General features: G+C 48.0%; 1 protein-coding gene across 1 annotated transcript in view; it reads left to right on the top strand.

Annotated features, from left to right (window-relative positions):
- Nucleotides 1-26,705, top strand: part of EPG5 (ectopic P-granules autophagy protein 5 homolog) — a 75,349-nt gene extending 48,644 nt beyond the window's left edge. Inside the window, exons 26-44 of the mRNA XM_033163774.1 lie at nt 315-486; nt 809-971; nt 1,760-1,902; nt 2,388-2,544; nt 3,287-3,481; nt 4,855-5,068; nt 6,631-6,791; nt 8,579-8,786; nt 9,528-9,603; nt 10,683-10,786; nt 12,843-13,018; nt 14,230-14,415; nt 15,696-15,905; nt 17,200-17,344; nt 19,085-19,327; nt 20,185-20,404; nt 22,655-22,870; nt 24,420-24,534; nt 24,634-26,705. Coding sequence (XP_033019665.1) covers nt 315-486; nt 809-971; nt 1,760-1,902; nt 2,388-2,544; nt 3,287-3,481; nt 4,855-5,068; nt 6,631-6,791; nt 8,579-8,786; nt 9,528-9,603; nt 10,683-10,786; nt 12,843-13,018; nt 14,230-14,415; nt 15,696-15,905; nt 17,200-17,344; nt 19,085-19,327; nt 20,185-20,404; nt 22,655-22,870; nt 24,420-24,534; nt 24,634-24,816 — 3,287 coding nt within the window. The 3' untranslated portion in view covers nt 24,817-26,705. The remainder of the gene's footprint in view (nt 1-314; nt 487-808; nt 972-1,759; nt 1,903-2,387; nt 2,545-3,286; nt 3,482-4,854; nt 5,069-6,630; nt 6,792-8,578; nt 8,787-9,527; nt 9,604-10,682; nt 10,787-12,842; nt 13,019-14,229; nt 14,416-15,695; nt 15,906-17,199; nt 17,345-19,084; nt 19,328-20,184; nt 20,405-22,654; nt 22,871-24,419; nt 24,535-24,633) is intronic.
- Nucleotides 26,706-27,994: the final 1,289 nt, after the last annotated feature.

Raw genomic sequence — 27,994 nt, 5'->3', positions numbered from 1 at the left:
AAACCAGACTCAGACCACAGTTTGATATCCAGGTTTGTCAGATAACCTGCTCAGTAAAACCAAAGAGTAGTGGGGGAGCCAGGACCAGGAGGCGCTGGTGGGGGAATCCAGTTGATCCCGCGTTATAAAGTGCAGTGTTTTAATTTTCCAGAGGGGCAGCAACGAATGGCATTGGGCAGAAGTTCCGAGAGCGCTAGAGACCTTCCTTTAGGTGTGAAACGATTTCTCGGTGCAAATTTTGTTTTCTACCTGTTTGCTGGTCAACCAGAAAGCGGTGCAGCTGGTGACTGCTTCACATCTCCCTTCTCTTTCAGCCAAAGAGAGAATCATCAGCAGCTTGAAGAAGTACGACGCCCCCCAGCCCCCTCTCCCCCTTCAGCCGATGAAAGCTCCTGTGCCTGCTATTTCTCCCGCTAGCTTGGTGAATCAGAGAGAAGCCAAAGAGCTGGTTCGCGCCAACCTCAGCATTCTGCAGCACCGTGCCAAGTGAGACACAGACTTCCTTGTCGTTGTCTTTGTGCATCTCTCCGCTGTGTTGCGTTGAGCCCCTTTAAATGTAGCCCAGCCTCCAGGCTGCCTCCTCCCTCTCTTCCTTTGGACAGGGAGAAACCCTGCTGCAGGCCTGTGTTAGGAGCTCTGGGTGCTGCATGCAAACCTTTGGGGCATCACTCCCCCCTCTTCTTTCTTACGTGCAGCATCCACGGCTAGAAAAAGAACGCCATGTGCCTGGTAGCCTAAACGTTAGAGGAGAGCTCCGTTATTATTTTTTTGGTTAATGTATGGGTTGCTGCCATTACTGATTTTTCAGGTCTGCTGCGCTCCGAGAGTCCCAGCAAGTTGCTTTCAACAGCGAGATCCTGGACACGCTGCCGAAACTTTATAGCAACAGAGAAGAGCAAGTTACTCACCATCTGGAGTGTCGGGGCAGCTCCGGGAAAAGTTGCCAGGGAGCAGCTCTCGTGACAATCCAGGTTGGAACAGACACCTCTCCCTTCTACAGTTTGAGGGCCTCGGCCAGCCCCACACCATCATTGCTAAGCGCTATGGGGTGGGTTGTTGAGTACACGGGTTGTATTCAACTTAGGTAAAGGTAAAGGGACCCCTGACCATCAGGTCCAGTCGTGTCCGACTCTGGGGTTGCGGTGCTCATCTTGCTCTGTAGGCCGAGGGAGCCAGCGTTTGTCCGCAGACAGCTTCCGGGTCATGTGGCCAGCATGACAAAGCCGCTTCTGGCGAACCAGAGCAGCGCACGGAAACGTCATTTACCTTCCCGCCGAAGCGGTCCCTATTTATCTACTTGCACTTTGATGTGCTTTCGAACTGCTAGGTGGGCAGGAGCAGGGACCGAGCAACGGGAGCTCACCCCGTTGTGGGGATTCGAACTGCCAACCTTCTGATCAGCAAGCCCTAGACTCTGTGGTTTAACCCACCGCGCCACCTGTATTCAACTTAGCAATGTGCTAGACTGGTTGGACGCAGAGGGGTGGTGGGAGGAACCAGCTGGGGAACCCCCAAGGGACTGGTCCAGCGTCACCCAGTGAGCTTCATGGGTGAGTTTGGGAGTTGAAATATGGTCTCCCAGGTCAACACTCTGATCCCCGCATGAACAATTTTTCTTCCTTATGCCTATGCCTATGGATACTAGATACTTGCTCTAAAAATTCCAGGGGGAGATTCTGTGTCAGAGTCACATTCTGGGCCTCTGTGATGCTGCAGACCTTGCATGGGCCCTGCTATAACTCACTGTTCCCTCTTCAAGTTCGAAGGGAAGCACAAAAATGAAGCCATCAGTCAGCAGCTTCATGCGCTGAAGAAAGAAGTGAAGCAGCTGCAAGCAGAGGCCACTCAGCCCCCTTCTTTGAGCGTGGTGGAAGCCGCTGTGCACATGGAAAACTTTATAACGTAAGTTTCTGGGGCATCTCTCTCTCTCTCTCTCTCTCTCTCTCTCTCTCTCTCTCTCTCTCTGGCTATTCTTCTCTGGTCCTGATGATGTCCAGTGCAGGAAACTTCAGGCATACAGCTGGAATCTAGCTCAACATCTGTTTGGTGGGATAGAGCAAAAAACCTTTGTGCATCAGGCCATGGGCAGGACCCAAAGGACTCTGTGCAAGGTTCGGTTCTGGTCTTGGTTCTTTATAGCCTCTCCTCCTTCATACCACAGCCCCTCACAACCCCTTCAAATGTATTCTTAAAAGGCCACTTCTAACGTATCCCAAACACAGATGAAAGCTTCTTTCATCTTGAGAACCATCGTGCAAAGTTTGATTTTGACATTTTAAGAGATGTCTGATCATGGCAAAGAACTTCCCAGAATGGGTAGCAGGTTGAATGACTGCAGTGTGGCTTCCTGCATAATATGTTTCCTATTTTCATTTGGTTTTGCACAGAGCTTTGATAAATATCTACAAGCTTCAGTCTACGCCCGGGATTCACAGAGTCGGGATCAACCTGTTCTTCGCCGTGGTGGGATTTGTCTGTGACGAAACACAACGCCATCCGCCTACGAGGCAGTTCTTCACCTCCTGCATTGAGATCCTTGGCCAAGTAAGCTGGTCTGGCCTATAATTCTTTTTTGCTTGCTGCAAATGTTTTCTTTGTCACGGATGCTTTATGCCTAACTTACACCTCCTTACCACCTTCTTGAAGATATCCATGCAGCCAACCTCAAAAATAAAGTTGAAATGAGGATCAACACCACTTTTATTAAGCTTTTCTAATTTACATTTCAAGATAATCATTTAGACAACCTTAAATCCATGGCTTCCCTTCTTCTCTTTCCATGGTTCATTTTGCATACCATACATCCTTGCATATTCTCCATGAACTAAACCATTCAGTAATCCATTGTTACACCATCAAAACTCATTTACACTGTTGAATTTATCTTAATGCTACCAGTGTTTTTAAATGTACACAACTTTCACCCATATAATCAGTAAACATTTTCCCGTCTTCTTTAAACGTATATTCTCCTCCTCCTCCTCTTTTTCTATATGTTAAATCTGCAAGCTGCGGATATTCCTTCAATTTAAGTTGCCATTCTTCTTCGGTTGGGACCTCGCTCGTTTTCCTTTCACTTTTCTAAGGCCCATTAATAGGTCTGGAGTAAAATTGCCCTTGGTCCTTGCTTAAGTGCAGGTATATCTATTAACAGAGAATTGAACTGAAGACTGATGTTTCGTGGTCCAAGTGTAGATGAGCTGTGGCAAAGCGAAGCAGAATGGAGAAGCTTCTTGCTGTGCTGTGTCTTTGCTGAACAAACCCCTAGATCTAAGTCTCTTTCCAGGTGTTCATCGCAGGAACCAAATCGGAATGCAAGCCGGTGCTGCAAACAATTCTGAAGAATCGGAGGCTCTGCAACCTTCTCTCTCCTTACTTCACTCCTGTTGCCTCCCCGGAAGAATTCGTCAGCTTGTATGAGAAAGTTGTGTCTTTCCTCGGTGACGACAACAGTGATGTCATTTTCATGCTGCTCACAAAGGCAAGAGGCTCTCAAGCTCTCCTTTTTATGACCCGGGAAGTTAATCTCGCATGGGTTTCCCTTATTGAAGTGTGTGTGGGTGCACAGAGGGTGGAAGAATGTTAATGCAAGTACAGCTAAGCCAGACAATCTTACTGAAATGTACTCCTTTAACTTGTGGGTTGGAGGCTTACTGTGCTAAGATGTTCCAGCATAACAATACAAAGCGAATGAGCAGCTTCTTTCAGGCTAGTGTAGATGGAACACCCCACACTCTTAATCAGTGGCCCGATTCCCCATTACACTAAACTATGGCTTGTTTAGCTTACCTGTGATTTGTTTGAACACCTGAAAGACAGTTTGCTATTTTGAACTAGCTATGGTTTGCTTGTGGCCCACAAACCAGTATATTAGAATTGAAGTTTACTTACAAATCTCAGCTTGTGTGAGCCATAGTTTCTCGTTATGTCCAAGCCCGCTACCCTGGGGGTAACTCTGGCTTGTTTTGGTGCCCCTCTCCAGGTGCTTGCCTGGCTACAGAGGACCAAGGCAAGAGCAGTTAGAAAACGAAACCAACAGTAGGCAAAACAAACCATGGTTTCTTTGCTCGTCTGCAAGGCTGCCCCTGGTTTGTTCAATAAACCATGGTTCGAACAAGCCGTGGCTTACTGTTTGGGGCATATGCAGCTAGCGTTAAGAAATCCAGAATGCATGCTTGCATCCTCCCTACTGCTCTCAATGGATTGCGAAGTTCTTTTTTTGTATCACTAATCAGTGTTAACTTATGTTTTGAACCGCCATTGTTTGGAGCCGCTTCATTTTAACCTTGGTTGAAGACAAAGGGAGAAGAGAGGGAAAGTGGAATTGAATAAATATTCAAGGTCTCCCAACTTGTTTCATGCCTCTGATCAGCAACAGTTTGCTTGCAGCGGCCCTCTCTCTCACATTCATTTTGCAGGGGCAGGCAGATTCCTATTTATTGCTTTTTTGTCAGGCGCCAGAGAACTATGCTCACTACTTCCTTCCTCGGATCTCCCCAGTCCCCCCTGCCCCGCCCCACCATGCCCCGTCCTCAAAGCACTCTGGAGAGCCAGTGTGGTGTAGTGGTTAAGAGCGGTGGACTCGTAATTTGGGGAACCGGGTTCGCGTCTCCGCTCCTCCACATGCAGCTGCTGGGTGACCTTGGGCTAGTCACACTTCCCTGAAGTCTCTCAGCCCCACTCACCTCACAGAGTGTTTGTTGTGGGGGAGGAAGGGAAAGGAGAAGGTTAGCCACTGTGAGACTCCTTCAGGTAGTGATAAAGCGGGATATCAAATCCAAACTCCTCCTCCTCCTCCTCTTCTTCTTCTTCTTCTTTTTTGTGCAAATGCTCTTCCTCCTTTTCGTCTTCCAGTTTGACCTCCCTCAGTGGCTGCACAGCTCAAAGCCCCCGCTCTCTGAGCGGACCAGGCTTCTGGAGTCCATCCACTTGGCACTCAAAGCCTGTGGCCTTGAACCCGAGCAAGACCTTCTGATGCCTTTTTCTATCTTCTGCAAGCACTGGACTTGCCTTCTCCAGTACCAGTTCCCCGACCACTACAGCAGCTGCCTGCGGCTGCTCATGGAAAGTAAGTACCTGGTGGGACTCGACCTGAGAGTTTCCCAGCTGGCCTTCAGTTTCAAAGCAGTTGAATTGCACCGCTTCCACTGAAATTTGGTCCTACCTTTTTTTTGGGGGGGGGGGTGTCTTCATGTTTGGGATAGATACAAGTTCCCCTGCCCTGAAACGCTTCATACCCTGCAAAGAGAAAAAGCAGATTTCTGCAGCCTGCATCGAATTACCGAGATGCACGCTATTCATATGTAAACAAAGAGGTGCTGCTCAGCTTTCTTACATTTTATAACTTATTTTTGCGATTGTTCCTTAGAAAAAGAAGAGAACAAAAGTTAAGATGCTTTAGGCTTTTCTTGGTCTCTTGTGGACCTGCTGCGAAATACATAGCATTATAGAATTGTAGAGTTGGAAAGGGACCACAAGGGTCATCTGGTCCAACCCCCTGCAATGCAGGAATCTTTCTGCCCAACGTGGGGCCTGAACCCACGACCTTGAGATTTAAGAGTCTCATGCTCTACCGACTGAGCCAACCTCCACACTGGTTATCTTATACTAAGCCCCACCTAATGCACCTTTTTGGCCTGGCGGGCCACCCCTGTGGACCAATATTGAAGTGGGACAAACCGCCTGTCAATCACTGTAAGGACGTTCAGTGGCTGCTCATGAGTAAAACGCCAAACGCAGAACTTCTAAACTAAGTTCTTTATTGTGCAAGTTATGTACAGTGGAGCAAAAGTTCAAACGTCCATCTCATCCCTCTGCAGAGTCCAGGAATGAACCCTTCCGGTTCTTTGTCCAGCAAAAGAGGCGCGGGATTCTAAACCCACGCCTCCCCCTTCCACGTCCTTCCTGCCTGCGCCCTCGGAGCGTGGGAACCTGACCCCGTTCCCCGCTATCCCCTCGGCGTTCAGGCTCTGTGATGCTCTCAGAGCCCCTGCACCGCCTTCCTGCCTCCCAACTCCCCCTCCCCGCTGGAGGAATGGTCGCTTCCGGAGCTGGAAGGGGAGGGCGAACTGGCAAACAGAGGAGGGGGTTCTCTATATAGCAAACGCTCCCGCGATTCTACCACCAGCGGGGAGGGGGGTTTCCTGACAATCACCTTACATCCTTAAGAGTGCTTGGCACATGGCTGGTAGTCAGGGACATGGGATCTGTAGTGTGTGGGGACTTTGCCAGCCCTGCACTTGGCATTTCACCAATCAGGACTGGCGAAGCTGTTTTCGGCAGCAGTTGGCCTTGTCCTTGAGCCCCAGCCCCCTGGAGAACTTGGCAGTACAGCCAATCTGGCAGGGTAAAACTGGCCGCCTACGGCCTGTGAGTTTAACCCTGCTTATAGAAGGGATCACCTTCACAGCTGATCCAACTTTGTCTCTACCTTCCCACTCCTTACGTCAAATATAATGATGGGCGTGAGACAGGTTGGGTGTGTTTTGAGCGAAATGGCCTCATGGGCCAAATTGAGAGCTGGGCCGCATTTGACCTGAGGGCCGGCAGTTCCCGACCCTTGCTCTCATGTGATTTCTGGTTATTGGCACCTGTTACTTGGACAATCTGCTCTGGGCCTGCCCCCTTCAGGTTCCTCGGATCAGCTCCTGAGCCCTGACTGCTGGAAGGTGTCCCTGAAAGCCTTGGGCTGCAGCTCTGTGCCAGCGGCGAAGAAAGATGCCGGGAAAGAGAACGCCGGTGAAAGCATCGCGCCGCAAACTTCCGTGCAGCTGTTTCTGTCCGCAGATCAGGTGGGCGGCTGGTGTAGCGTTGCGATGTGATCTCGCGAACGAGGGGAAGTGCCGTAGCTCAGTAGCAGAGCATCTTTCTTTCATGCAGAAGGATCTAGACTGAGGTTTCATGGGCACCAGGGAATGTCCCCCAAAACACCATTTTGCCCAGGGGTCCCGAAACTAAGGCCCGGGGGCTGGATGCAACCCAATTGCCTTCTAAATCCTGCCCGCGGACGGTCCAGGAATCAGCGTGTTTTTACATGAGTAGAATGTGTCCTTTTTATTTAAAATGCCTCTCTGGTTATTTGTGGGGCATAGGAATTTGTTCATTTTTTTTTTTCAAAATATAGTCCACTCCCCCCACAAGCTCTGAGGGACAGTGGACCGGCCCCCTTCTGCAAAAGTTTGCTGACCCCTGATTTAGCCCATGAGTACCATGCTGGACGCGGGTGGCGCTGTAGGTTAAACCACAGAGCCTAGGGCTTGCTGATCAGAAGGTCAGTGGTTTGAATCCCTGCCACGGGGTGAGCTCCCGTTGCTCAGTCCCAGCTCCTGCCAACCTAGCAGTTCAAAAGCACGTCAAAGTGCAAGTAGATAAATAGGTACCGCTCCAGCGGGAAGGTAAAACGGCATTTTCGTGCGCTGCTCTGGTACGCCAGAAGTGGCTTAGTCATGCTGGCCACATGACCCGGAAGCTGTACGTCAGTTCCCTCGGCCAATAAAGTGAGATGAGTGCCGCAACCCCAGAGTCGGACACGACTGGACCTAATGGTCAGGGGTCCCTTTACCTTTACCTTTACCATGCTGGTAACGTCAAGCTTAAAGAACAGGCACTACATGTCTATGATTAAGTAGGAAGGAGGTTATTTAAAAGGATCTGCGTGTAGCAAGGCTTCAGTGACCCTCTGTCCTTGTTCCGTCAAAGCAAATGCAGTTTAGCCGCTGGAAATCTAACGTCCTGCCATCTAACGTCCTGCCAAGCTCATACCAGGAACAAACTCAGTTGGTCTCTAAGGTGCTACTGGAAAGAATTTTCGATTTTTTCCTGCCATCTGTTCTTTTGGAAGGTAGATAGAGAAAGATTCTGAATCTGTCCATGTAAGAGGGGTCAAATAAAAACAGTGAGCTTTATCCTGTTTCATTGTATATTTTATTCATAATGGCCCTTGTATGAAAAGTGTCAGGGAGGACAGAGGAATGCTATTTAAATTGCTTCTTGTCCGAATAGAATTCGTACGTCACTAGAAATGTAGATAGATTTTGTGCAAAAGCCGTAAGTCAAAGAAAGGAAAAGAATACACAGCTGCATAAATCGTCATAAACAGCTACAGTTCTTAGTTAAATCTCTTCCTCTTTTAAACTTTTATAACATTTTATTCTCTCTGGACACATATTTCAAGTGCATTCCATTAGTATATTGATTGTTAAATCCCATATCAATCGTTTTTATTGCTTACATAGAGAATTATGCAGAAATTCTGGTTTAATATGCTGGCTGTTTGCCGTAATAAACATTGATTGATTGATATTTAGCTGCTAGATGGAAGGAACTCTGGTGTGTCGCAGCCTAAGGCAGTTCCTCGAGTGACGCTGTTACGATGCATCATCTAAGGCAGAGCTAGGCAGGTCGCAGGCTGGGATCTACTGGTAAATCTCTGGGTCGCCTGCAGGAGACGGTCCAAAGTTTTCCATACTCTACTGGCGACAAAGTGAAGTGGCAAGCTCCCTGTCTGGGATGGCGAGCCGTGATCTGCTTTGTACATCTTGCCAGGCCTCGGCTGAGTCAGAGCTTTCTTCCTCTGCAGGTCATGGAGACGATCGACTGGCTTTCCGACTACTTCCTCAAGCTGCGCTTGTCTTCACAAGACTTCCGGAGCTTTGGCCTGTTCTCCAAGTGGGCTCCCTACATAGCCGAAGTGACCTGCTTTGCGGAGTATCTTGTCAACCGCCTGGTGGACTCGGAAGTCGACAACTTGGCACGAGAGCCAGTCGGCAGCAGCAGGACTCTGGAAGGTAACACACAGGCAAGAGTGTAAGGCAAACTGGCACAGCCGTCCTGAGATCCCTGTGCTTTGGGAGGCTGGCATAATGCCATGTAGGGTGACTGCTGCCATTGTGGCTGCTTGCCTTTGCCCTTCTCTCTCCGCCTCCCCCCTCCCTGGTTGAAAATGTGTTTTTGATATCTCCTTGTTTCTTGGCATACTGTTTTGCTGGCTTCCCTGGCATTTCACACTCCCCTGTGTACAGTCGTACCTTGGACCCCCAACACCCTGTGAGTTGGAACGTTTTGGCTCCCGAACGCCGCAAACCCGGAAGCGAGTCTCCCGGTTTGCAAACGTTCTTTGGAACCCGGACATCCGACGCATCTTCCTTGTCTTCTGATTGAGTGCAGGAAGCTCCTGCGGCCGATCGGAAGCCGCGCCTCGGTTGTCGGAACGTTTTCGGAAGTCGAACGGATTCTGTTTGACAACCGAGGTACGACTGTACTTGTTTTTGCAATCTTCAGGACTAGCAACTTGCTTTAATTAAAAGAAGCAGCATCAGCTAAAACTTGGGCTACTGAAGTTGCTGACAACACATAGTGCCAACTCTTGTTTTTTTGCATTGCAGGGGGTTGGGCTAGATGACTCTTTGGGGCCCTTTCAGCTCTACAGTTATATGATTTTTCCTCTTTTGGAGAAAGTGGTTAGATGTTTGTACTGTGAAAATATCTCATTGCTATGTTGCACATGTGTTTCCCCCCCTCCTTCCCAGCACTGCGCTCTTTGCATTCGGTCATCACCAGACTTTTTAGGCCTTGGATCCTGGTTTTGGAGAGAGAAGACACAAGGTGAGCAGGGAGACAAAGGGAGGAAACATTCCATGTGTCCATGAAAGGGCATTTGTGTGATTCCGTTTGTGATAATCAGTCAGCTCCTCGTTTACTTCTTTTTTGGGGTGGGGTGGGGAACAGCTTTATTGAATTTTAATAACGATGAGCAAGTTATAGAAAAAAAAGGAAAGGAAAGGAAAATGGTCTTTAAAAAAAATTAAATAAACACTAAGCTGTCACAGTTGCCAATAAGGAAAGCAATAGGATACAGCTGTGTGATTTACTGAATCAATAATGAAACATACCTGGAGGAAAATGATGGATAGTTGATACAATTCTGTGACTCCAATTACAAAAGGTTCCATGGACTAAATTAAAAGAATTACAAGTTTTTATTAATTTTTTTTATTTTATGTTGAAAAACAACAACCTTGGATTGTACTCTAAATCCAGAAGCTTGCATAGACCTGCAGTACTTGACACGCATGAGCTACAGTATTTGTATATAAAATAAAACTAGACCAAATGGCAAAGAAGCGATCTTGAGCGCTTTGGTCCTTGGACACTCCTTGCTTATTGATATGAATGCATGTTTTTACCTACAGCTCTGTTAAGAATACAGTCCTAACTTGGTTTTCGAACAGTTTAGTTCTCAAACGTTTTGGCTCCCGAACGCTGCAAAACTGGAAGTGTGTGTTCTGGTTTGCGAACTATTTTTGGAAGCCGAACGTCTGACGCTGCTTCTGTGGCTTCCGATTGGCCGCAGAAGCTTTCTGCAGCCAATCAGAAGCTGCGGTTTGGTTTCCGAGCGTTTTGGAAGTTGAACGGACTTCCGGAACGGATTCCGTCTGACTTCCAAGGTATGACTGTATTGTATATTTACTTAGTGACCGTGCTTCCTCTTACATACTGGGTATTTCCTGTGCTACAGTGGGATAGATGGACTACAATGGTCTGAATTGGCACAAGGCAGCTTTATAACCTTATATTGGTTGACCTCTTGAAATTGCAGTAGGGCGCCAGGTGGAGGGTAGTGGCTCTTGTCTAAAATCTCTCTTGTCTCTCTCCCTCTCCCCGCTTCTTGTTTTTTAATCAAGCAAACAGACCTGTTACCCCTGGTTGGAGAGCGATACTCCCGTGGCTACAAATATGGTGCAGTTATACGCACACAGCATAAGAGTTCTGCATGAAAGCTTTAAAGGTAGGCGAAAGTCCATACTGGGAACCATTAAATATACCCTTTAATATTCATGCCCGCCATGAATGTCTCCCTTCCTTAGTCTTTTTCTGAATTGCACATTATTTGTGTGTGGGTTTTCGTTCCCACTTTTGCTATCCATGCTGCCAGGAGGGTGTTTGTCCACCCAATTTCTCCAACAGGCGAGGCTTATTTATTTCTATTGTGAAGAAGAAACTTACTAGTTGCTTGCCATCCGAAGGTCTCTGTCAGGAAACGCCCCTCACCGCAGCAGGTAGCGTTCCCGGGTCATTTGCAGTACAGGGAACCACCCTCCCCTGTGCGCAGTTCGTCGTCCTCCTCCCCGAGCGGAGGAAGCGACCGCTCCTCCAGTGGGGAGGGGGAGATGGAAGCAGGAAGTCGGGGCAGGGGCTGTGACAGGGTCAGAGAGCCTCAGCACCAAGCAGGAAGTGGGGAACAGGGACCTTTTCCCCTTCCCCCGATTTCGCAGGGAGGAAGGACGTGGAAGGGGGAGGCGGGGGTTCAGGATCCCGCACCTCTTATGCTGGACCAAGAACCGGAAGCGGACATTCCCGGACTCTGCAGAGGGATGAGCTGGACGCTTTTACTGTAACTCCACTGTAAATATCTGCACAATAAAGAACTTAGTTTGTAGAAGTTCGGAGTCAGCCTGCTTCCTCATGAGCAACCACTGAGAGTCCTTACAGTCTCCAAGCAGCTTAACAGCAATACACACAAACAACGCATAAGAGAAGGCAAAAAAGTTGGGGATCATACATCAATATAGAGTCTAACGTAGGAAAAAACAAAAGCCTTACTGTTGCTGTTGGCATCCATTGTCTCAGGAGACAATGAGGGGGACCAAAGGAAAGCAGAGCAAGATGTTTGGCACCAGCTGGGCTGCAGGAGTTGCTGGAAGGAGGCGTACAACGCACCACCCAACCGTCTTAGGGACTCCGCTCAGGATTTCTGTAGGGTTTACTCCCAAAGATGTCCTGCAAGGGAAGGCTACCTCGTCTTTTTAAAAAGTAATAATAATTGTTGTTGTTGTTATTATTATTATTATTATTTATACTTTTCAGATTTCTACATTTCACTGATTTTACAATCATTTTGACATTTCGAAACTTGACTTCCTTCCCCCACTTTCTGCGTTTCCTTAAATTTATTTTTAATATCTTCTGCATATCCAAATTAGCTTAACTTGTTCATTTATTCATCTTCTTTAAATATATGCTCTTACGAAGCTGCAGGTTATTACAATAACCCTGCCAGTGCTTTTATCTGTTTACAATTTATCTGTAAACATTCAATAAACCATTATCATTCCTTTGTAAAACGTTTGTTATCTTGATTTCTTATTCTTCTGGTAAGTTTCGCCATTCCTGCGTATTCCATATTTTTTTTGTACCCATTCTTCCTTTGCTGGGACTTCTTTTCCTTTCCGTTTTGGGGGCAAGTCACATTCTAGCCGCTCTAGTAGCATAAATGAATAAGTTTCTATACGTTTTAGGTAATCCTGTCCCTATAATTCCCAAGAGAAAAGCTTCTGGGTTTTTTTTTAAACAAACGCTATTTTAAACATCCTTTTCATTTCATTATACAGTGGTAACTCAACTTACGAATTGAATCCGTTCCGAATGCACATTCGTAGGTCGAAAAATTCGTAAGTCGAAAAAAGCAATTTCCCCATAGCAATGCATTGGAAATGAAAAATTCGGAAAAAATTGTAAGTCGAGTAAACCTCATCTAAAATTCATAAGTCGAGTAAATCCCATCTAAAACCGCCAACGGATGTCCTTTGGATGTCGAAAAATTCGTAAGCGTGATGGTACTTTTTTCATTCGTAAGTCGAAAAATTCGTATATCGAGTAATTCGTAAGTCTAGGTACCACTGTATATCATTTCCCGGTAAGCCTTAACCTTACTACAAGACCACTACATATGTTAAAAACAACAACCGGGAAGGCTAATTCCATGGGACATCTTGTGGGCTTCCTATAGGCATCTGGTTGGCAGGATGCTGGGCTAAATTTGCCATTTCCGTTTTCCGCTCCAGGTAAACTGCTGCCAAGCCACCACGGGCCACTTTGGCTCCACCTGATGCACTATTGCGAGACGTGCACAGCCCCCAAAATGCCAGAGCACATTCTCTACACGTTCCATGCCGAGTTCGGCCGCCTCCCCTGGAAGGAGATGCATCCGGACCGGCAACTCATGGAAGAATTCTTTAAAGTAAGGCAGGTGCTTTGGATAGCGAACCATAGCGAGGGAGGGGGAACGGGGAAGGAAGTGAAGAAGGGGCTCCCTGTCCTCTTCAGGTGGTGCAATTCAAGGGGCAGGTGCCCCGAACCTGGGATGGCGAATGTGTGGTCCTCCCAGTGTGGTGCACTGGTTAAGAGCGGTGGACTCGTAATCTGATGAACCGGGTTCGCGTCTCCGCTCCTCCACATGCAGCTGCTGGGTGACCTTGGGCTAGTCACACTTCTCTGAAGTCTCTCAGCCCCACTCACCTCACAGAGTGTTTGTTGTGGGGGAGGAAGGGAAAGGAGAATGTTAGCCGCTTTGAGACTCCTTTGGGTAGTGATAAAGCGGGATATCAAATCCAAACTCTTCTTCTTCTTCTCCCAGTGGGTCAAGAAGTGGGAAAGTCTGGTGGGCTTAATGAGGGTCTGTGAGCCAGAAGTTCCCCACCCTCGTTGCTATTGGCTCCCGGTACGTTTCTGAGCACAATTCAAAGTGTTGGTGCTGACCTTGAAAGCCCTAAATGGCCTCGGCCCAGTATACCTGAAGGAGCGTCTCCACCCCCATCGTTCTGCCCAGACACTGAGGTCCAGTGCTGAGGGCCTTCTGGCGGTTCCTTTCCTGTGAGAAGTGAGGTTACAGGGAACCAGGCAGAAGGCCTTCTTGGAGGTGGCACCTGCCCTGTGGAACGCCCTCCCACCAGATGTCAAAGAGAAAAACAACTAACAGATTTTTAGAAGACATCTGAAGGCAGCCCTGTTTAGGGAGGCTTTTAATGTTTGATGGATTATTATCTTTTAATATTTTGTTGGAAGCCACCCAGAGTGGCTGGGGGAAGCCCAGCCAGATGGGCGGGGTATAAATAATAAATTATTATTATTATACCTAGAAATGAACTATAGCTGATTCCTGAACCTAGGGAAGTTTTTTATGTCTGATGTTTTATCGCTATTTTATCATCATCATCATCATTAATTCTGTTGGGAGCCACCCAGAATGGCTAGGGAAATGCAGCCATATGGGCAAGCTATAAGTAATATATTATTACTACTACTACTACTACTAATACTACTGCATGCATGCATTCTGCATACTGCAGCTTCCAAGTCGAGCGCAAGGGAAGCCCTGCTGTGGAGCAGCCCAACCTCAAAAGTCCGCAGTGCCTGAAACTCTTGCTTTCTTTCCTTTTCACTTTTTTCCAGGTTGAAAGAGGCAGTCCCAAAAGCTGCTTCCTATTCCTGGGCTCGGTTCTGTGCGAGATCAACTGGGTCAGCGTCCTCTCCGGGGCCTGGGGTCCCAACCCGCCTCCGGGAACTCAGGACATGATTGTGTGCCTGCTTTATATGGTGGTCCTTCTGGCAAAGGAAGAGCAACTTATAACCGGGGAGGTATGTCCCAGGAGTAAGCAGCTCCCCCACCCCACCCAACGGTTGTCTGCTAGACCCTCCCCCCCCAAATCGAGCTTCTCAGACGTTTCCCTGTGCCAACCAACCAGTTGGTGCTGATTTCTGCTCCACAAAATTCGGGAAAATTCCATATCCCGCAGTAGCAGCAGCAGGAAGATGCTACCCCCCAGGTCTCTTTCCGGACCACAGGACTCTCCCCGGGCCCTGCTCTGCACATTGCAGAATTGCTTTTGCCTGGCTGGAATATGTCCTTGAAAGGGAATGTTCGTGGGCCCAAATCTCTCTTGAATGCTTTATTTTTTTGGGGGGGGGGGTGGTTCAAAACTGCAATAAGGAGAGCCTCAGCTGGAATGTATACCACAGGTCAGCTAAAGGCACCAACGAGGTTGAGAGGATGCCAGCATGGCTGAAAGGGAAATTCAAGGAGGCTGTTAGGGGCAAAGAAGACTTCCTTCCGAAACAGGGTTGTGGTGTTCAGTTCTATACCCATTGAAGCTAATCACCGTGACAGCCTTAGGCCCAGTGATTTCAGGAGCAAAATAGAAAATTCTTTCCAGTAGCACCTTAGAGACCAACTGAGTTTGTTCTTGGTATGAGCTTTCGTGTACATGCACACTTCTTCAGATACACTGAAACAGAAGTCACCAGATCCTTAAATATAGTGAGAGAGTGGGGAGAGGTATTACTCAGAAGTGTGGTGGGAATGGGTGATCAGCTGATAGGTGTGGAAAACTGAAAAGAGAAGTGGCTGAATTGCAACTAATCACCAAACTTAAAACCATGGAGAAACCTGGTCTGAACAAAGACATTGGATTCTTATCTCATTATACATAACAAAGCTATCTTTAGCCATCTCACCCCTTGCCTTTCCCTGCAAGACTAATTGCAGCCGTTAAGAGTTGTCAACAGGTTTTCCACACCTATCAGCTGATCACCCATTCCCACCACCCTTCTGAGTAATACCTCTCCCCACTCCCTCGCTATATTTAAGGATCTGGTGACTTCTGTTTCAGTGTATCTGAAGAAGTGTGCATGCACACGAAAGCTCATACCAAGAACAAACTCAGTTGGTCTCTAAGGTGCTACTGGAAAGAATTTTCTATTTCGTTTCGACTATGGCAGACCAACACGGCTACCCACCTGTAACTGATTTCAGGAGGTGTGCTCTGAGTAAAGGTTAGCTGAAGGCAAAGTGTGGTGCTTTGGTTGGTTGAACCATGAACGAGATCTCCATTCCCCCCCCCCCCCCAAAAAAATATCAGGAGTCTCCGCTGCTGAACCTCCTGGGCCAGACCAGCTCCCTCCCTTGGCAGCACGTCAGCATTTTGTCCTATCAGAGCATCATCGGCTACTTCAACAGCCACTATCCTCCGTCCATCATCCTGGCCAAGGAGCCGGCAGCCGAGCTGATCGTCAAGCTGCTCAAGGCATCGGCGGGCTTTGGCGCCTCCTCCGACAGCCACATGCATCTGGTAAGGACAGCCCAGCGCGGGTGGGGACAGCGGCGGAATTGGGGGTCTCAAAATCAGCCGTGCCCAGTGCGAGGCCGAAATTTGGCTGCCCCCACCGCCTCTCGCCGTCCAATCTACCTCATAGTTGCGGCTTCCCTGAGGCTCTGCAACCAAACTGACCACGATCCCTCAATCTGCTCCTGGTGGGGAGGAGGGAGCCACTCCACCTTGTGGTTTCTGTGCTACGAGATCGCCTCTCCCCAAAGGCGCCCACTTGCCAGCTTAAATCGGCACTTTCAGGTGCCACATGCCATTCTGCATTTGTAAGAGCTCAACCTTTTAGTGGCAGCGACTAAACTTTTGAACTCCCGGACTATTGACATCAAGCAGGCACCGTCACATTTCGGTGTCTGCTAGAAACATTTTTTGTTTAGGCAAGGCTACCCAGGGATGGCGCAAGTTTTAATCTGGGTTTTTTTATTTTAAAAAATCTACTGCCGTACCTTGGTTTTCAAACAGAATACATTCCGGGAGTCCATTTGACTCCTGGAACCATTCGAAAACCAAGGCACAGCTTCCGATTGGCTGCAGGATGCTCCTGCAGCCAATCAGAAGCCACGTCGGACGTTCAGCTTCTGAAAATCATTCGGAAACCTGAACACTCACTTCCGGGTTTCGATTGTTTGGGAGCCGATTTGTTTGGGAGCCAAGGTGTTTGAGATCCAAGGCACGACTGTATTGTTATTCTAATTTATAGAACGTCTTAAAGGTAAAGGGACCTCTGACCATTATGTCCAGTCGTGTCCGACTCTGGGGTTGCGGCGCTCATCTTGCTTTACTGGCCGAGGGAGTCGGCGTACAGCTTCCGGGTCATGTGGCCAGCATGAATAAGCCGCTTCTGGCAAACCAGAGCAGCGCACGGAAACGCCGTTTACCTTCCTGCCGGAGTGGTACCTATTTATCTACTTGCATTTTGACGTGCTTTCAAACTGCTAGGTTGGCAGGAGCTGGGAACAAGCAACGGGAGCTCACCCCGTCGCGGGGATCCGAACCGCCGAACTTCTGATCGTTAAGCCCTAGGCTCTGCGGTTTAACCCACAGCGCCACCCGCGTTTTTATACAAAGTCTTAAGTTGTCGCTGTTAGTTGTTCTTATTTCTATTTTTACCTTTTTTGTGGAAACCGCTTTAAAGTTTTAATATACGCGCATACAATTAAGCGATGTATGAATTTTACGAAACAAATAAATTTAGAGCAGCTTCTGTGAAAAACACGGGAGGTGATGAGCTAACTGTTTCCTCCATGGCTCTTCCTAGGATGCAACCCCCAAGTGCAGGGCTTACATTCGCCAGGTTGTCCATTTCCTCAGCATCCTGGAGCAAAATGGGAAGATAACCCTTCCTGCTCTGGAGCAAGAGATGTCAAAGCTGTTGGATGATATTACCATCTTTAACCCTCCAGGTTGGTCTCTCTTTCTGTGTGTGTGTGTGTTTGTGTGTGTAGCTTGTGGAGTTGCAGAGAGAAGGGTGGAGTTCTGTAAGTCTCTTGAAATTTAAGAACGATTTCAGGATCTTTGGTCCAATCCAGCTGACCCCTTTTTTATGTCCTTTGGGCTGTAACTGCGTGGCTGAGCACCCGTTTCATTTGGAGCTCATCTCTGTCGCCTTTCAGGGCAAAGCCCGGCGACTTACGAAAGATAATTGAAACCATCAAACTGTTTCCAAAATTAAAAACAAACAAACACACCAATCCAATTAGGAAAACTTCAAAACAAAACAGCAGCAGGTTTTAAAAAACCCAGTTCGCTGCCCTCTTGGAACAAATAGCTTTTAAAAATGAACCTTTAAAACGGATGATTTGCCTTTTTAGGGGGGCTGAGGGCCACATTAACTCATGGCCAGCCCTCTGGGGGCCAAAGTGCAAAGTGAGCTTGGCAAGAATGACGTATTTCAAGGCTGCCTTACAAAAGACTTTCCCATCAGCTCCTCTACAGTATTTAAAACCATTTTTTCTTGTTCAGTTAAGTAAAAAAGGACACATTTGGGGGCAGCTTCAGACCTTAAATCGCAACAGGAGACTGCTGAGCTATCAGTACAAAGTTTCCAAGGCCACATTTTCATGGTCCTGTGGCTCCATTTTTGGGGGCACAGTATTGCAGAGGGGAACATGTGGTGTGCAATTTTTTAAATAAAATAACACACATTTTAATTGATTTTGTGGGGGAGGTTTAGGGGAGGTGCGCAAATCTTTTGGGAAGGGCTGTATATGGCAGGTTAGCCTCCCCTATTTTAAGAGTTAACAAAAGTGAGGCCAGGCAGACATTTTGGAGGAAGTTCTAGAGAGAAAAGGCTGCTGCAGAAAAGGCCCGCACCCCAACTTTAAGGGTCTCTGGTGGCAGGACTGGTACATACATGGAGTCCTGCTGCCTCCCGTTATTGGTAGTACAGTGGTATCTTGGTTCTCGAACGTAATCCATTCTGGAAGTCCGTTCGATTTCCAAAACGTTCGGAAACCAAGGCACAGCTTCCGATTGGCACAGGCAACCCAGAAACAATAGCTAACAGCAGCATCGGACGTTCGGCTTCCGAAAAACGTTGTAAAACAGGAACACTTACTTCCTGGTTTTTTCGGCGTTTGGGAGCCAAAATGTTTGAGTACCAAGGCGTTTGAGAACCAAGGTTCCACTGTACTGAGCGAGATGATACCTGGCATCTTCAGAAGTTGATGGGGATGAACTAGAAATTAAACTAATTTCTGCTCGTTTTGCAGTACAGTGGTACCTCGGGTTAAGAACTTAATTCGTTCCGGAGGTCCGTTCTTAACCTGAAACTGTTCTTAACCTGAGGTATCACTTTAGCTAATGAGGCCTCCCGCTGCCACTGGGCCGCCGCTACACAATTTCTGTTCTCATCCTGAAGCAAAGTTCTTAACCTGAAGCATTATTTCTGGGTTAGTGGAGTCTGTAACCTGAAGTGTCTGTAACCTGAAGCGTCTGTAACCCGAGGTACCACTGTACTGGGGTTCAGCAGAGCTGTTTTTCACCAGTGCTTGCAGAGCGCTAGATCTCACGAATCTCAGCCCAGTGCTTTGTGCAGAAAAGCCAGCCTTCCTCTTTCCTTCCCGTGATTTCAAATGCTTTGCTTGGGGTTTTTTTTTTTTAATTGAAAAAAAATACAAACCTTTTGCTTGCTGCCTTTGCAGACACAGACATGCAGACGCGCCACCTGGCCTTGAGCAGCCTTTTCACAGAAGCCCTGATGATGATGAATAACGCCAGCGTCGCCACGGCAGAGTCTCTCCGCGTCAGTCTGCGAGGCTGGATCGACGGTGCCGTGCACGGCTTAGGGGTGATGCCTCTCTTAACAGCTGCGTGCCAGAGTCTGGCGTCGGTCCGGCACATGGCAGAGACCACGGAAGCCTGCGTCACGGCCTATTTTAACGAAGGTGAGAGAGAGAGAGGAAGGCTTTTGAGTCATTGTCGACTCAGGGTGGTCCAGTGAAGCTGTCCTGTTACTGCAATGACCCCAGGGGTCATCTTCTCCAACCCCACCATGTTTTTGCCGTTGGGTGTTGTTGTAAGTGCACAGGGTTTCAGCATCCCAAGAACCTAAGGATTTAAACGAAAACCCAAGCTTCTAGTCCTTATGTTACAAAGACTGTAGCTGGCACCCATCTGTCTTGGGAGACAATAGAAGAGTATGCCTTTGTGGGTGAGGTCACACTGTAGGAAGGTTACAAGGCCTGCCGTGGCTGTAGAGACCGATATGGGAGAGACATGTTTTGTTGCAGCTGGGGCAGATGGAGGAGTCCGGATGTGCTGCTGCAGATGCACCGTGTCGTTGCTTTTCTCTGCGTTCCTTATGTAGATAAACTTGAAAAATATGGATGTGAAGCAGGCAGCTGAGGGGATATTTCACTGCCCAGGAGATGAATCCTCAGTGCTTCACAGTTATTTGTTCCTCCCCCATGGTAGGCAGAATCGGACTAAATCATTCACTTTTTTCTGCCTATTAAAAAATTGTACCGTTTTAGAAAGAGGCCATTTATTCGGGGTGCGGATTTGACCCTTTTGGTGTGCCATTTGGCCCCCATTCCTACTCCATACTATATTTAGTGCTCCTTTCGCCTCTTTGGGTTCTCTGTCGGAACTCATGGATATTTACAGATTTAAAGGAACTGCTTTGGAATTGAAGGAACATCTCAGAGCCCTGGGTCATTTGGGTTCTCTGACCACTTTAGCCTAACAGTGGTTCCTCTTCTTCTCTCTCCTCCCACCCCTCCAACTCCCGCTTTGTACAAAGATTCTCCACTCAGCCAGGATTTGGGCTGGGGGCCGATCGTGGCGTCCCTACAGGTCCCCGAACTCACAGCCGAAGACTTCCTGCAGGAGTGCCTTTCCCTGGGCGGCTACCTAACTCTTTACGTCTACGCTCTGCAGCGGGTGAATGCCAAGCAGACCCTGGACAATGAAATGAAAGTGCTGCTGTCACTGAGCAAGTGGCTGGAACAGGTGTTCCCCAGGTAAGGCATCTCGTGGTCGGGAGGGAGATGAAGACAGACGTTTGGAGCAGGACTTCTCACCTTGGCTACCGATTCCCAGGCAAATTCTTCTCTTTGGGCCTTCCAAAATGCTCACCGATAGTCAACGTTCCACAGGGTGGGCGCCACCACCAAGAAGGCCCTCTGCCTGGTTCCCTGTAACTTTACTTCTCTCAGTGAAGGAACCGCCTGAAGGCCCTTGGAGCTGGACCTCAGTGTCCGGGCTGGACGATGGGGGTGGAGATGCTTCTTCTTTGAGGCAGATTTAAGGACCCTCTCCAAAATGGGCATGTCTCTCCCACTTCCACCCTGGTTACCTCTGCGAAATGGGGATAATCTTTACTAACCGGAATGAGGGGAGTGTTTTAAGAGCTTAAATAGCGAGTGCTTAACCGCACAAGCTTTAAATCCCCAGAGGGCGACCGGGACGGACAAAGGAAAGCGGGGAGACTTTTAATCCTGCCTGTGGTTCCGTCAGAATTGCTCCATCATTCAGCCCAGCTGTGAGTGAGGCCGGCAGTCACGCGCTGGTGCTTCACATTGGAAAGTGTGGCTTTGGCGGAGACGGGGTTATTTTTGGAAGCCTTTAAAAATTAGCCAGCAGGGGAAGTTCACCCTCGTTGCTCAGAGCTGTGTGGTTTCTGTTGGCAGTGATTGTGTTTAAAATCCTTGTAGCTAGATCAGAGATGGATGGGCTCAGGAAACTGTCTGCCTGCACTCCTGGCTGCACAAAATGCAGTCAACTGTTTGTGGAGATGCCTCTTCACATACTTGCATGCAAAAGGTTCCTGAGTTCAATCTCTGGCATCTCCGGGTAGAACTGGGAGCCGCTATCCTTGCCTGAAACCTGGGAGAACCATTTAGGCTGAGTCAGCTTCTGCTGTTTAAATCGGAACACTGAGGACTAGAAGCTTGCCTTATTTTTAGGGAAAGGGCCTGTGAGGTTTCTGTAGTGGTTTCTCACGAGTAAGGAGGCCGGACTCCGGTTCATCTGTTTACAGGTTTTATTGTGCAAGTATATATAGTGCAGAACTCAAGAGTTCACATTGAGAGCCAGTGTGGTGTAGTGGTTAAGAGCGGTAGACTCGTAATCTGGGGAACCGGGTTCGTGTCTCCGCTCTTCCACATGCAGCTGCTGGGTGACCTTGGGCTAGTCACACTTCTCTGAAGTCTCTCAGCCCCACTCACCTCACAGAGTGTTTGTTGTTGGGGAGGAAGGGAAAGGAGAATGTGAGCCGCTTTGAGACTCCTTCGGGTAGTGAAAAGCGGGATATCAAATCCAAACTCTTCTTCTTCTTCTTCTTCTTCTTCTTCTTCTTCTTCTTCTTCTTCTTCTTCTTTTTCTTCTTCATCCACCTTAGTCACTCTCAGATCCCAGAAGTGGTGCTTTCCTGGAGTGCCCCTAGCAAAAGAACTTCGGCACCCCTAGTCTCCTCCTTCCCTCCTTGCGTTTCACCCCTCTACGTAATTGGGGCGACGGAAACGTCATTGCTCCCTCCTTGCTAGCCTGGCTGGGTGAGTGTCTGGGCTCTGGAACATCCCCCAGCCCTCTCCCCTCCAGGCTTCCCTCCTGCCTTTCGTTTCCGCTGGATGCTGTCCTGCTCTCCTCGCGGCGCTGGGGCTCTGTGTCCCTTGATAGTCCCTGCACTGCCCTGGGGGTCTCTGACGGTTCCCTGAGAGGCCATAGCTCAGTGTCAGAACACAACTGGAAGGTTTTAAGTTCAACTCTTGACACCTCCTGGTTGAGAGAGAGACCTCCCATCTGCCTGCAGATATATGGCAGATTAAGTTGATGGATTATGCAGAGATGGCAAAAATGACTGGAAGAATCAGAAATCAGGAAGACTAAAATTTTAATAAGGAATGGGAGAGATTAATAATTTACCTTAAAAACCATTGTAAAGAGTTAGAATTGTTGGTAGGATTTGAATAATGGTGAATTTTGGATATAATGGAGATGTAAAAGATTTGGATTATTATAAAAGGTGCAGGAGGAAATGATAGGACCCCTCTCCTGAAATATCGCTGCCTCCAGCTATAGAGGCAGAGCACGGCTATCATGGCTAGTAGCCCCCGAGAGCCCTCTCCAACTCTGTCATTTTCTGTAATCCTCTTTTAAAGTGACCCAAGTTGGGGTGATGGGCAGTTTCTAACGGTGTCTGGTTTTGTCTGTGTCTCTCCTCCCTTCCCTGTCACCCCCCCCCCCCCAAATCCTAACGATTCCCCTGAAAGCTCCACCAAGGACGAAGCTAAGCTGTTCCTTTGGTGGCACAAAATCCTGCAGCTCTGCCTCCTCCAAGTGGACCAGGACGATGCCATCCTGATGGAGTCGGTCATCCGCATCCTGATGTCTCTGCAAGGCAGGCAGAACCTGCTGGCCGAAGAGAGGCTCACCTCTGGAATCCTCGGGGCTCTCGGGCTGGGCAGGAAGTCTCCTTTGTCAAACAGGTGAAAATATGTTGTTGTTGTGATTATTAAGGAAAGGAGAGCCCAGAAAAAAATGTTGGGCTTTTCGGAAGGCAAGCAAGAGCTGCCGCTGCATAAGTTGCAACACAAAGGGCTTGCTGCATGGCTGGAATCTTGCCCCGTTCCCGGATACTCCATTCCATTCCCACTAACAGCAACCAACGTTCTACCATCCCAGGGCATGCCCAATCCTTCTTGGGTTGTTGAGAGTTTCCTCCCGGTTCTCCACCCAAGTCTGCTGATGTCTTCTTTTTGTGTGTGAAGGAGAAGGCAGGGGGTACTAGCCACAACAAAACCTGCACAAGATTATTATTATTATTATTATTATTATTATTATTAATTTGCTTATCTCCCTCTTCCCCTCCACCTCCTGCTGTGGCAAATATTTATTTTATCTTATAGATTCATAGAAGTGTAGAGTTGGAAGGGAACCCCGGGGGTCATCTAGTCCAACCCCCTGCAATGCAGGAATCTCAATTAAAGCATCCATGAAAGATGGCCACCCAGCCTCTGCTTAAATACCTCCAAGGAAAGAGAGCCCACTGCTTCCTAAGGGTGTCTGTTCCACTGTCAAACAGCTGTTACTTGTCGGAAAGATCCTACATTATTTTATTTTACCCTATCCCACCTTTTCCTCCAAGGAGCTCAAGACGGCAGACTTGGCTCTCCCCCCATCCTCATTTAATCCCCACAGCAACAACCCTGTGAGGGAGGTTAGGCCGAGGGAAACTCGTCTAAGGGCTCATCCAGTCTTCCTTTTGTGCCACGTTTCCAGGCACAGATTTCGACCTTAAAATGCCTTACCTGGGCATTTCTCACCCCTCGCACTCCAAACACAGGGTTTCCCAAACTTGGGACTCCAGCTTTTTTTGGACTCCAGCTCCCATCATCCCTAGGTAGCAGAACCCGGTAGTCAGGGATGCTGGGAATTGTAGTCGAGAAACAGCCAGAGGACCCAAGTTTGGGAAACACTGCTCCAGCACTTTCCCTGCGAAAACCTGCTCTTTACCGCTGGGTTGGAGCAAATGGCAAGGACGCGGAAAACCTGAATTCCCATTTGTTGTTCCGATTCAGCGTTAAAGGGTGTGTTTTCGCAGGGAAAGCACCGGGGCAAGAAAAAAGCGAGGAGGAGCACTCAGGCACAGTGTGTTTCTACTTGTGCCTAGAAAGTGCAGAGCAAAAGCTTGACAAAAGGATGCGAAAGATTCAGCCTTTCATCTGAAAAGGCCAATTTCCGCATCCTTGGTGTCCTGCTGTCCTCAGAGCAGTTTGCAGGGCTCTATCTTGCCCTCTCCTCTCTCCTGCCTCCCTTCTTATCCTCACCATAACCCTTCCAGTAGGTTAGGATGAGAGAGTGGCAGTGATCGCTCAGAGACGTAATGCAGGGTACAAATAAAGCCAGGCCGGAACTGCATATTTTTAGGTGGAATTTGTAGTGAAAGAGCTCTGTGTGTGTGTGTGCGTTTCTCTGTTTTCCACGGAGAGAGGAGCTCCCTGCCAACTCCCTTCCTTCTTCATGTTCTCGTTGAAGGTTCCGTGTCGCTGCCCGGAGTATGTCTGCTTTCCTGCTGGTCCAGATTCCGGTGGAGAACCAGATCCGCCTCAGGCCTGGCGTGGAGCTGCACCTCTCTGCCAAAGCTCAGCAGGTAGACTGGATGCTTCCTGGGCGGTTTAATCTGGTGCCTGTATCAAGAATGCTCTTTGCGTCCCTTGGTGGATGTAATAGCTCGTTTCCATCTTTGCAGGCTCTGAGTGCTCTCGATTCCATGGCTTCAAACAAACAGTACGCAGAATACCAGGAGCAAATCTCCCAAGCCTCCCAGTTTGTCAGGGACTCTCGCCGCTGCCTTCGCGATGGGCCGAATCTTCTGGCTATCCTCGTCAACACTTTGTACCCAGAAGTGCATTACTTGGACGCCATACGATAGCAGCGAGCAAGGGGGGGGTGGGGTGGCCTCATCCTGCCTCACGTTGCAATCGCGGATTATCTTCAGTTTACAGTCGGCAGTGACGTTGCACAAGTAGCTGTCATTCACAGGGTTTCACTTTGTCAAAGCGGTGGAACAGAGAGAGAGAGAGAGGGGGCAAAGATTAGATAGCCTGGTTTGAAAACCACCTTGGAGGTTTTCGTAGCTGGGCTTTAAAACCTGCACAAATCTCTCTCGCGTTTCCGCCAAGCCAAAACACTTCTCTGGCTTTTTTTGTTTTGTTTTTAATACAGTCTTAACGGCGTGGTCCAGGGCTTTGCGGGGCTCCGGTTTGGTTTTCTACAGAGTTTTACGAAGACCTCCGTGCTGGATTGTGCTTGAAGACTGTTAAGTGACTTGAGTGCTGGAGATCGCCATTTTGGAAATAATGCAGGGTTTGTTTGCCCCAGCACTTTCTCCGACTTGATTTTGCTTTCTGTGCCTTTTCTTCTTTCTTTGCTTGACTGACTGTGAAATTTGTGGGCCGGTCTGGACTCACTGGTCGTTACCTAATCAGGATTTTGGACCATCTCTTTCTCCCCCACCTCTTGCTTAATTTGCCTCCATCTACTTGTCCTCGATGCTTCTGACGTGTGATAAAAATGCAACCTAGTGAAGCAAACCTCCTGCATCTTTGCCCAGCCAAATGGACAGAAGCTGGATTCATTTGTTTAAGGGTTCTGTGGAAAGGGAGAGAGTCTCCTACGTCACTTCCTTATCATGTGCATGGAACAAGCTATTGCTTTCATACTCATTTTTATTATAAGGCAGTAAAAGGAGCCGAGAACAACAAAAATTCTGTTGGATTTCAGTAGCGTGGAGAAGACAGCAGCGTCCTAATTACTGGGGTGTTCTTAAGAGTTTAATTAGGAAAGTTATGGTTTTCTTGTAATGGTACATCGGACCATCGACGCTGGCAGGGTAGAAAGCCTGCAAGATGCCCAGGATCCTTCTCACCTGGAGCAGATGCAACTCAAAAGCTGGCTGCCCCATTCCTTAAAACACATGATTTGAATAGCTTGGATTCTTTCTGTCAATACAGCAAAGCAAGTTTGATTTCTCCCCACCCAACACTTTCCCCCTAAGCTGGGGTCACTAACCCGTGGTCCTACATGGAGAGATAAGCTTTATAGTAATCAGTTGAACGTTTACTGCTAAGTGTCCTAAGGAAGAGGCCGTGTAGCCTTTCTGGTGTGTGTGTGTGTGTGTCTGTCTGTCTGTCTTGTGAGGCTCGAATGACACTCCAGAAAGGTCTGTCCAAATCTTGCAATAGACAGAGTACAACTGGGGTTTTGTGTGTGTGTGTGTGTTTGTGTGTGCCCTTTATTTACCTGTGTGTATACGACGTGCCTCTCAAGCTGTGTTTCCTGGCTCACTGATTTGTTCAGTTACTGTTGCTTTATTTGAGTGAGTTTGCTAAGATTGTCCCCCTTCCTCCCGAGATAAAAAGAGATATTCATCACCTCCGCACCCACTCTTGGCACAACCCTCTATGCCTGGCATAGACAATGGGGTTCCCTGCAGATGTTGCTGAACTCTCCACCCCCATTGGCCCCCAACCGGCACGACCGGTGGCCACAGAGAATGGGAATTATAATCCAGCATCGTCAGGGGGGCCAGATGATCAGTTCATTTCAGTTTGCTGGCTTGCAACTGTCTTTTGAGTCTCATTGAAATGCACTTGGTACGGCGAAGCTGCTATGCTTTGGCAACAATATATGCTGGGATTTCGTTTGCCCAAATACAGATTCCAGCAAACACTTCAGGCACGTTCTGTGCATCTCTTGGGAATCACCCCTGCCCCCTTTCTGGGTTTAAAGATGCTTTTCCTTTCTGAGCTCATCAGTAAACCCCCTGCCCAAAGAAAAAAACCCAGAATGCATTTCTGTTTGAATACGTACCTGCATGCTCATGCCTTTAGCTCTGCTTGGCAGGCAAGGTTTTCTCTCTCCTAACTTTTCAGCGTCTCGCTAATCCCACAGTCTTTCCTTTCCTCGCGAAATTGCCAAATTATGCCAAATAAGGTCCTTGTGCATCGGGTTCTTCAGAACTCACGTTGTGGATTGAGCTTCCAGATACAGGACAAGGCAACTTGCCCCTATGGTGCACTGGTAATGAAATATCACTGCTTGGGTGGGACTTCACAACTGGAGGAAGAATTATTGCTGCTTTTTAGAGAGAGAAGAGGAAGAAGAGAAGCCTTCTGAGATGTTTCTTTCCCCCCCTCAGCTCAGAATTAATAAATTTATATTTAAAAAAAAAAGACTGTGAAAAGGCAGAAACTATTATGTGCGCATCGGGCATGATAGTTCTAATATGGGAGCTATTGTTTTGCCTGTGGTTTCAACAGGATGTGTGTTTATAGTTGTTTGTGTCTGCAAGGACCATGTGAAATAAAACAGTGAGAAACACTAGAACTATGATTGAGACTCTTATTGGGGATAGGCTGTTTTGTCATTGGGGTACCAGTTGGGTGTGTGTTGGCGGGGCAGTGGGGTGCTCTTCCCTTCATGCAAGGCTGGTTGAACATTTGAGGCAGGACCCCTGGCAAAATATTTTATTACACTTATGGTTCACCTTCCATCCAGCAAGAAAGCTAAGACAGAAAAATTACATGATCCCCGTACTGTTGCCCTTCCAGGCATTGACCAGCCCCAGTCTGGCTTAGCTTCATCAAGATAGGGATTTCGTTTGCCTTCAGACCAGACCTCCTGAGATTGACTGGAGGAACCCCTCACCTCACAAATTCAGGGTGGTCTGCTTGAAATCTTGCAAAATTACTATCTCAAGAGGATCCTAGGCCTTCCTCAAGGAACTCCGGCAGCTTACTTGAGAGTGGAGGTAGGATTACCTTCTGTGTCTGCCAGGGCCCACTTGAGATTCTTACGTTTTTACATCAACCTTGCAAATACCTCGAACACCTTACTGGCCAAACAAGCCTTTGTTTCTCTTCAAAAGAACACCACTTGGCAAAGGAAAGCACGATGGGTGATGGACATCTACAAGTGAAACTCGAAAAATTAGAATATCGTGGAAAGGTTCATTTCTTTCAGTAATTCAACTTGAAACTAATATATGAGATAGACTCATGACATGCAAAGCGAGATATGTCAAGCCTTGTGTTTGTTATAATTGTGAT

Source organism: Lacerta agilis, chromosome 11, assembly GCF_009819535.1.
Source record: "Lacerta agilis isolate rLacAgi1 chromosome 11, rLacAgi1.pri, whole genome shotgun sequence".
Lineage (NCBI taxonomy): Eukaryota > Metazoa > Chordata > Lepidosauria > Squamata > Lacertidae > Lacerta > Lacerta agilis.
This window is presented reverse-complemented; position numbering and strand designations above follow the sequence as displayed.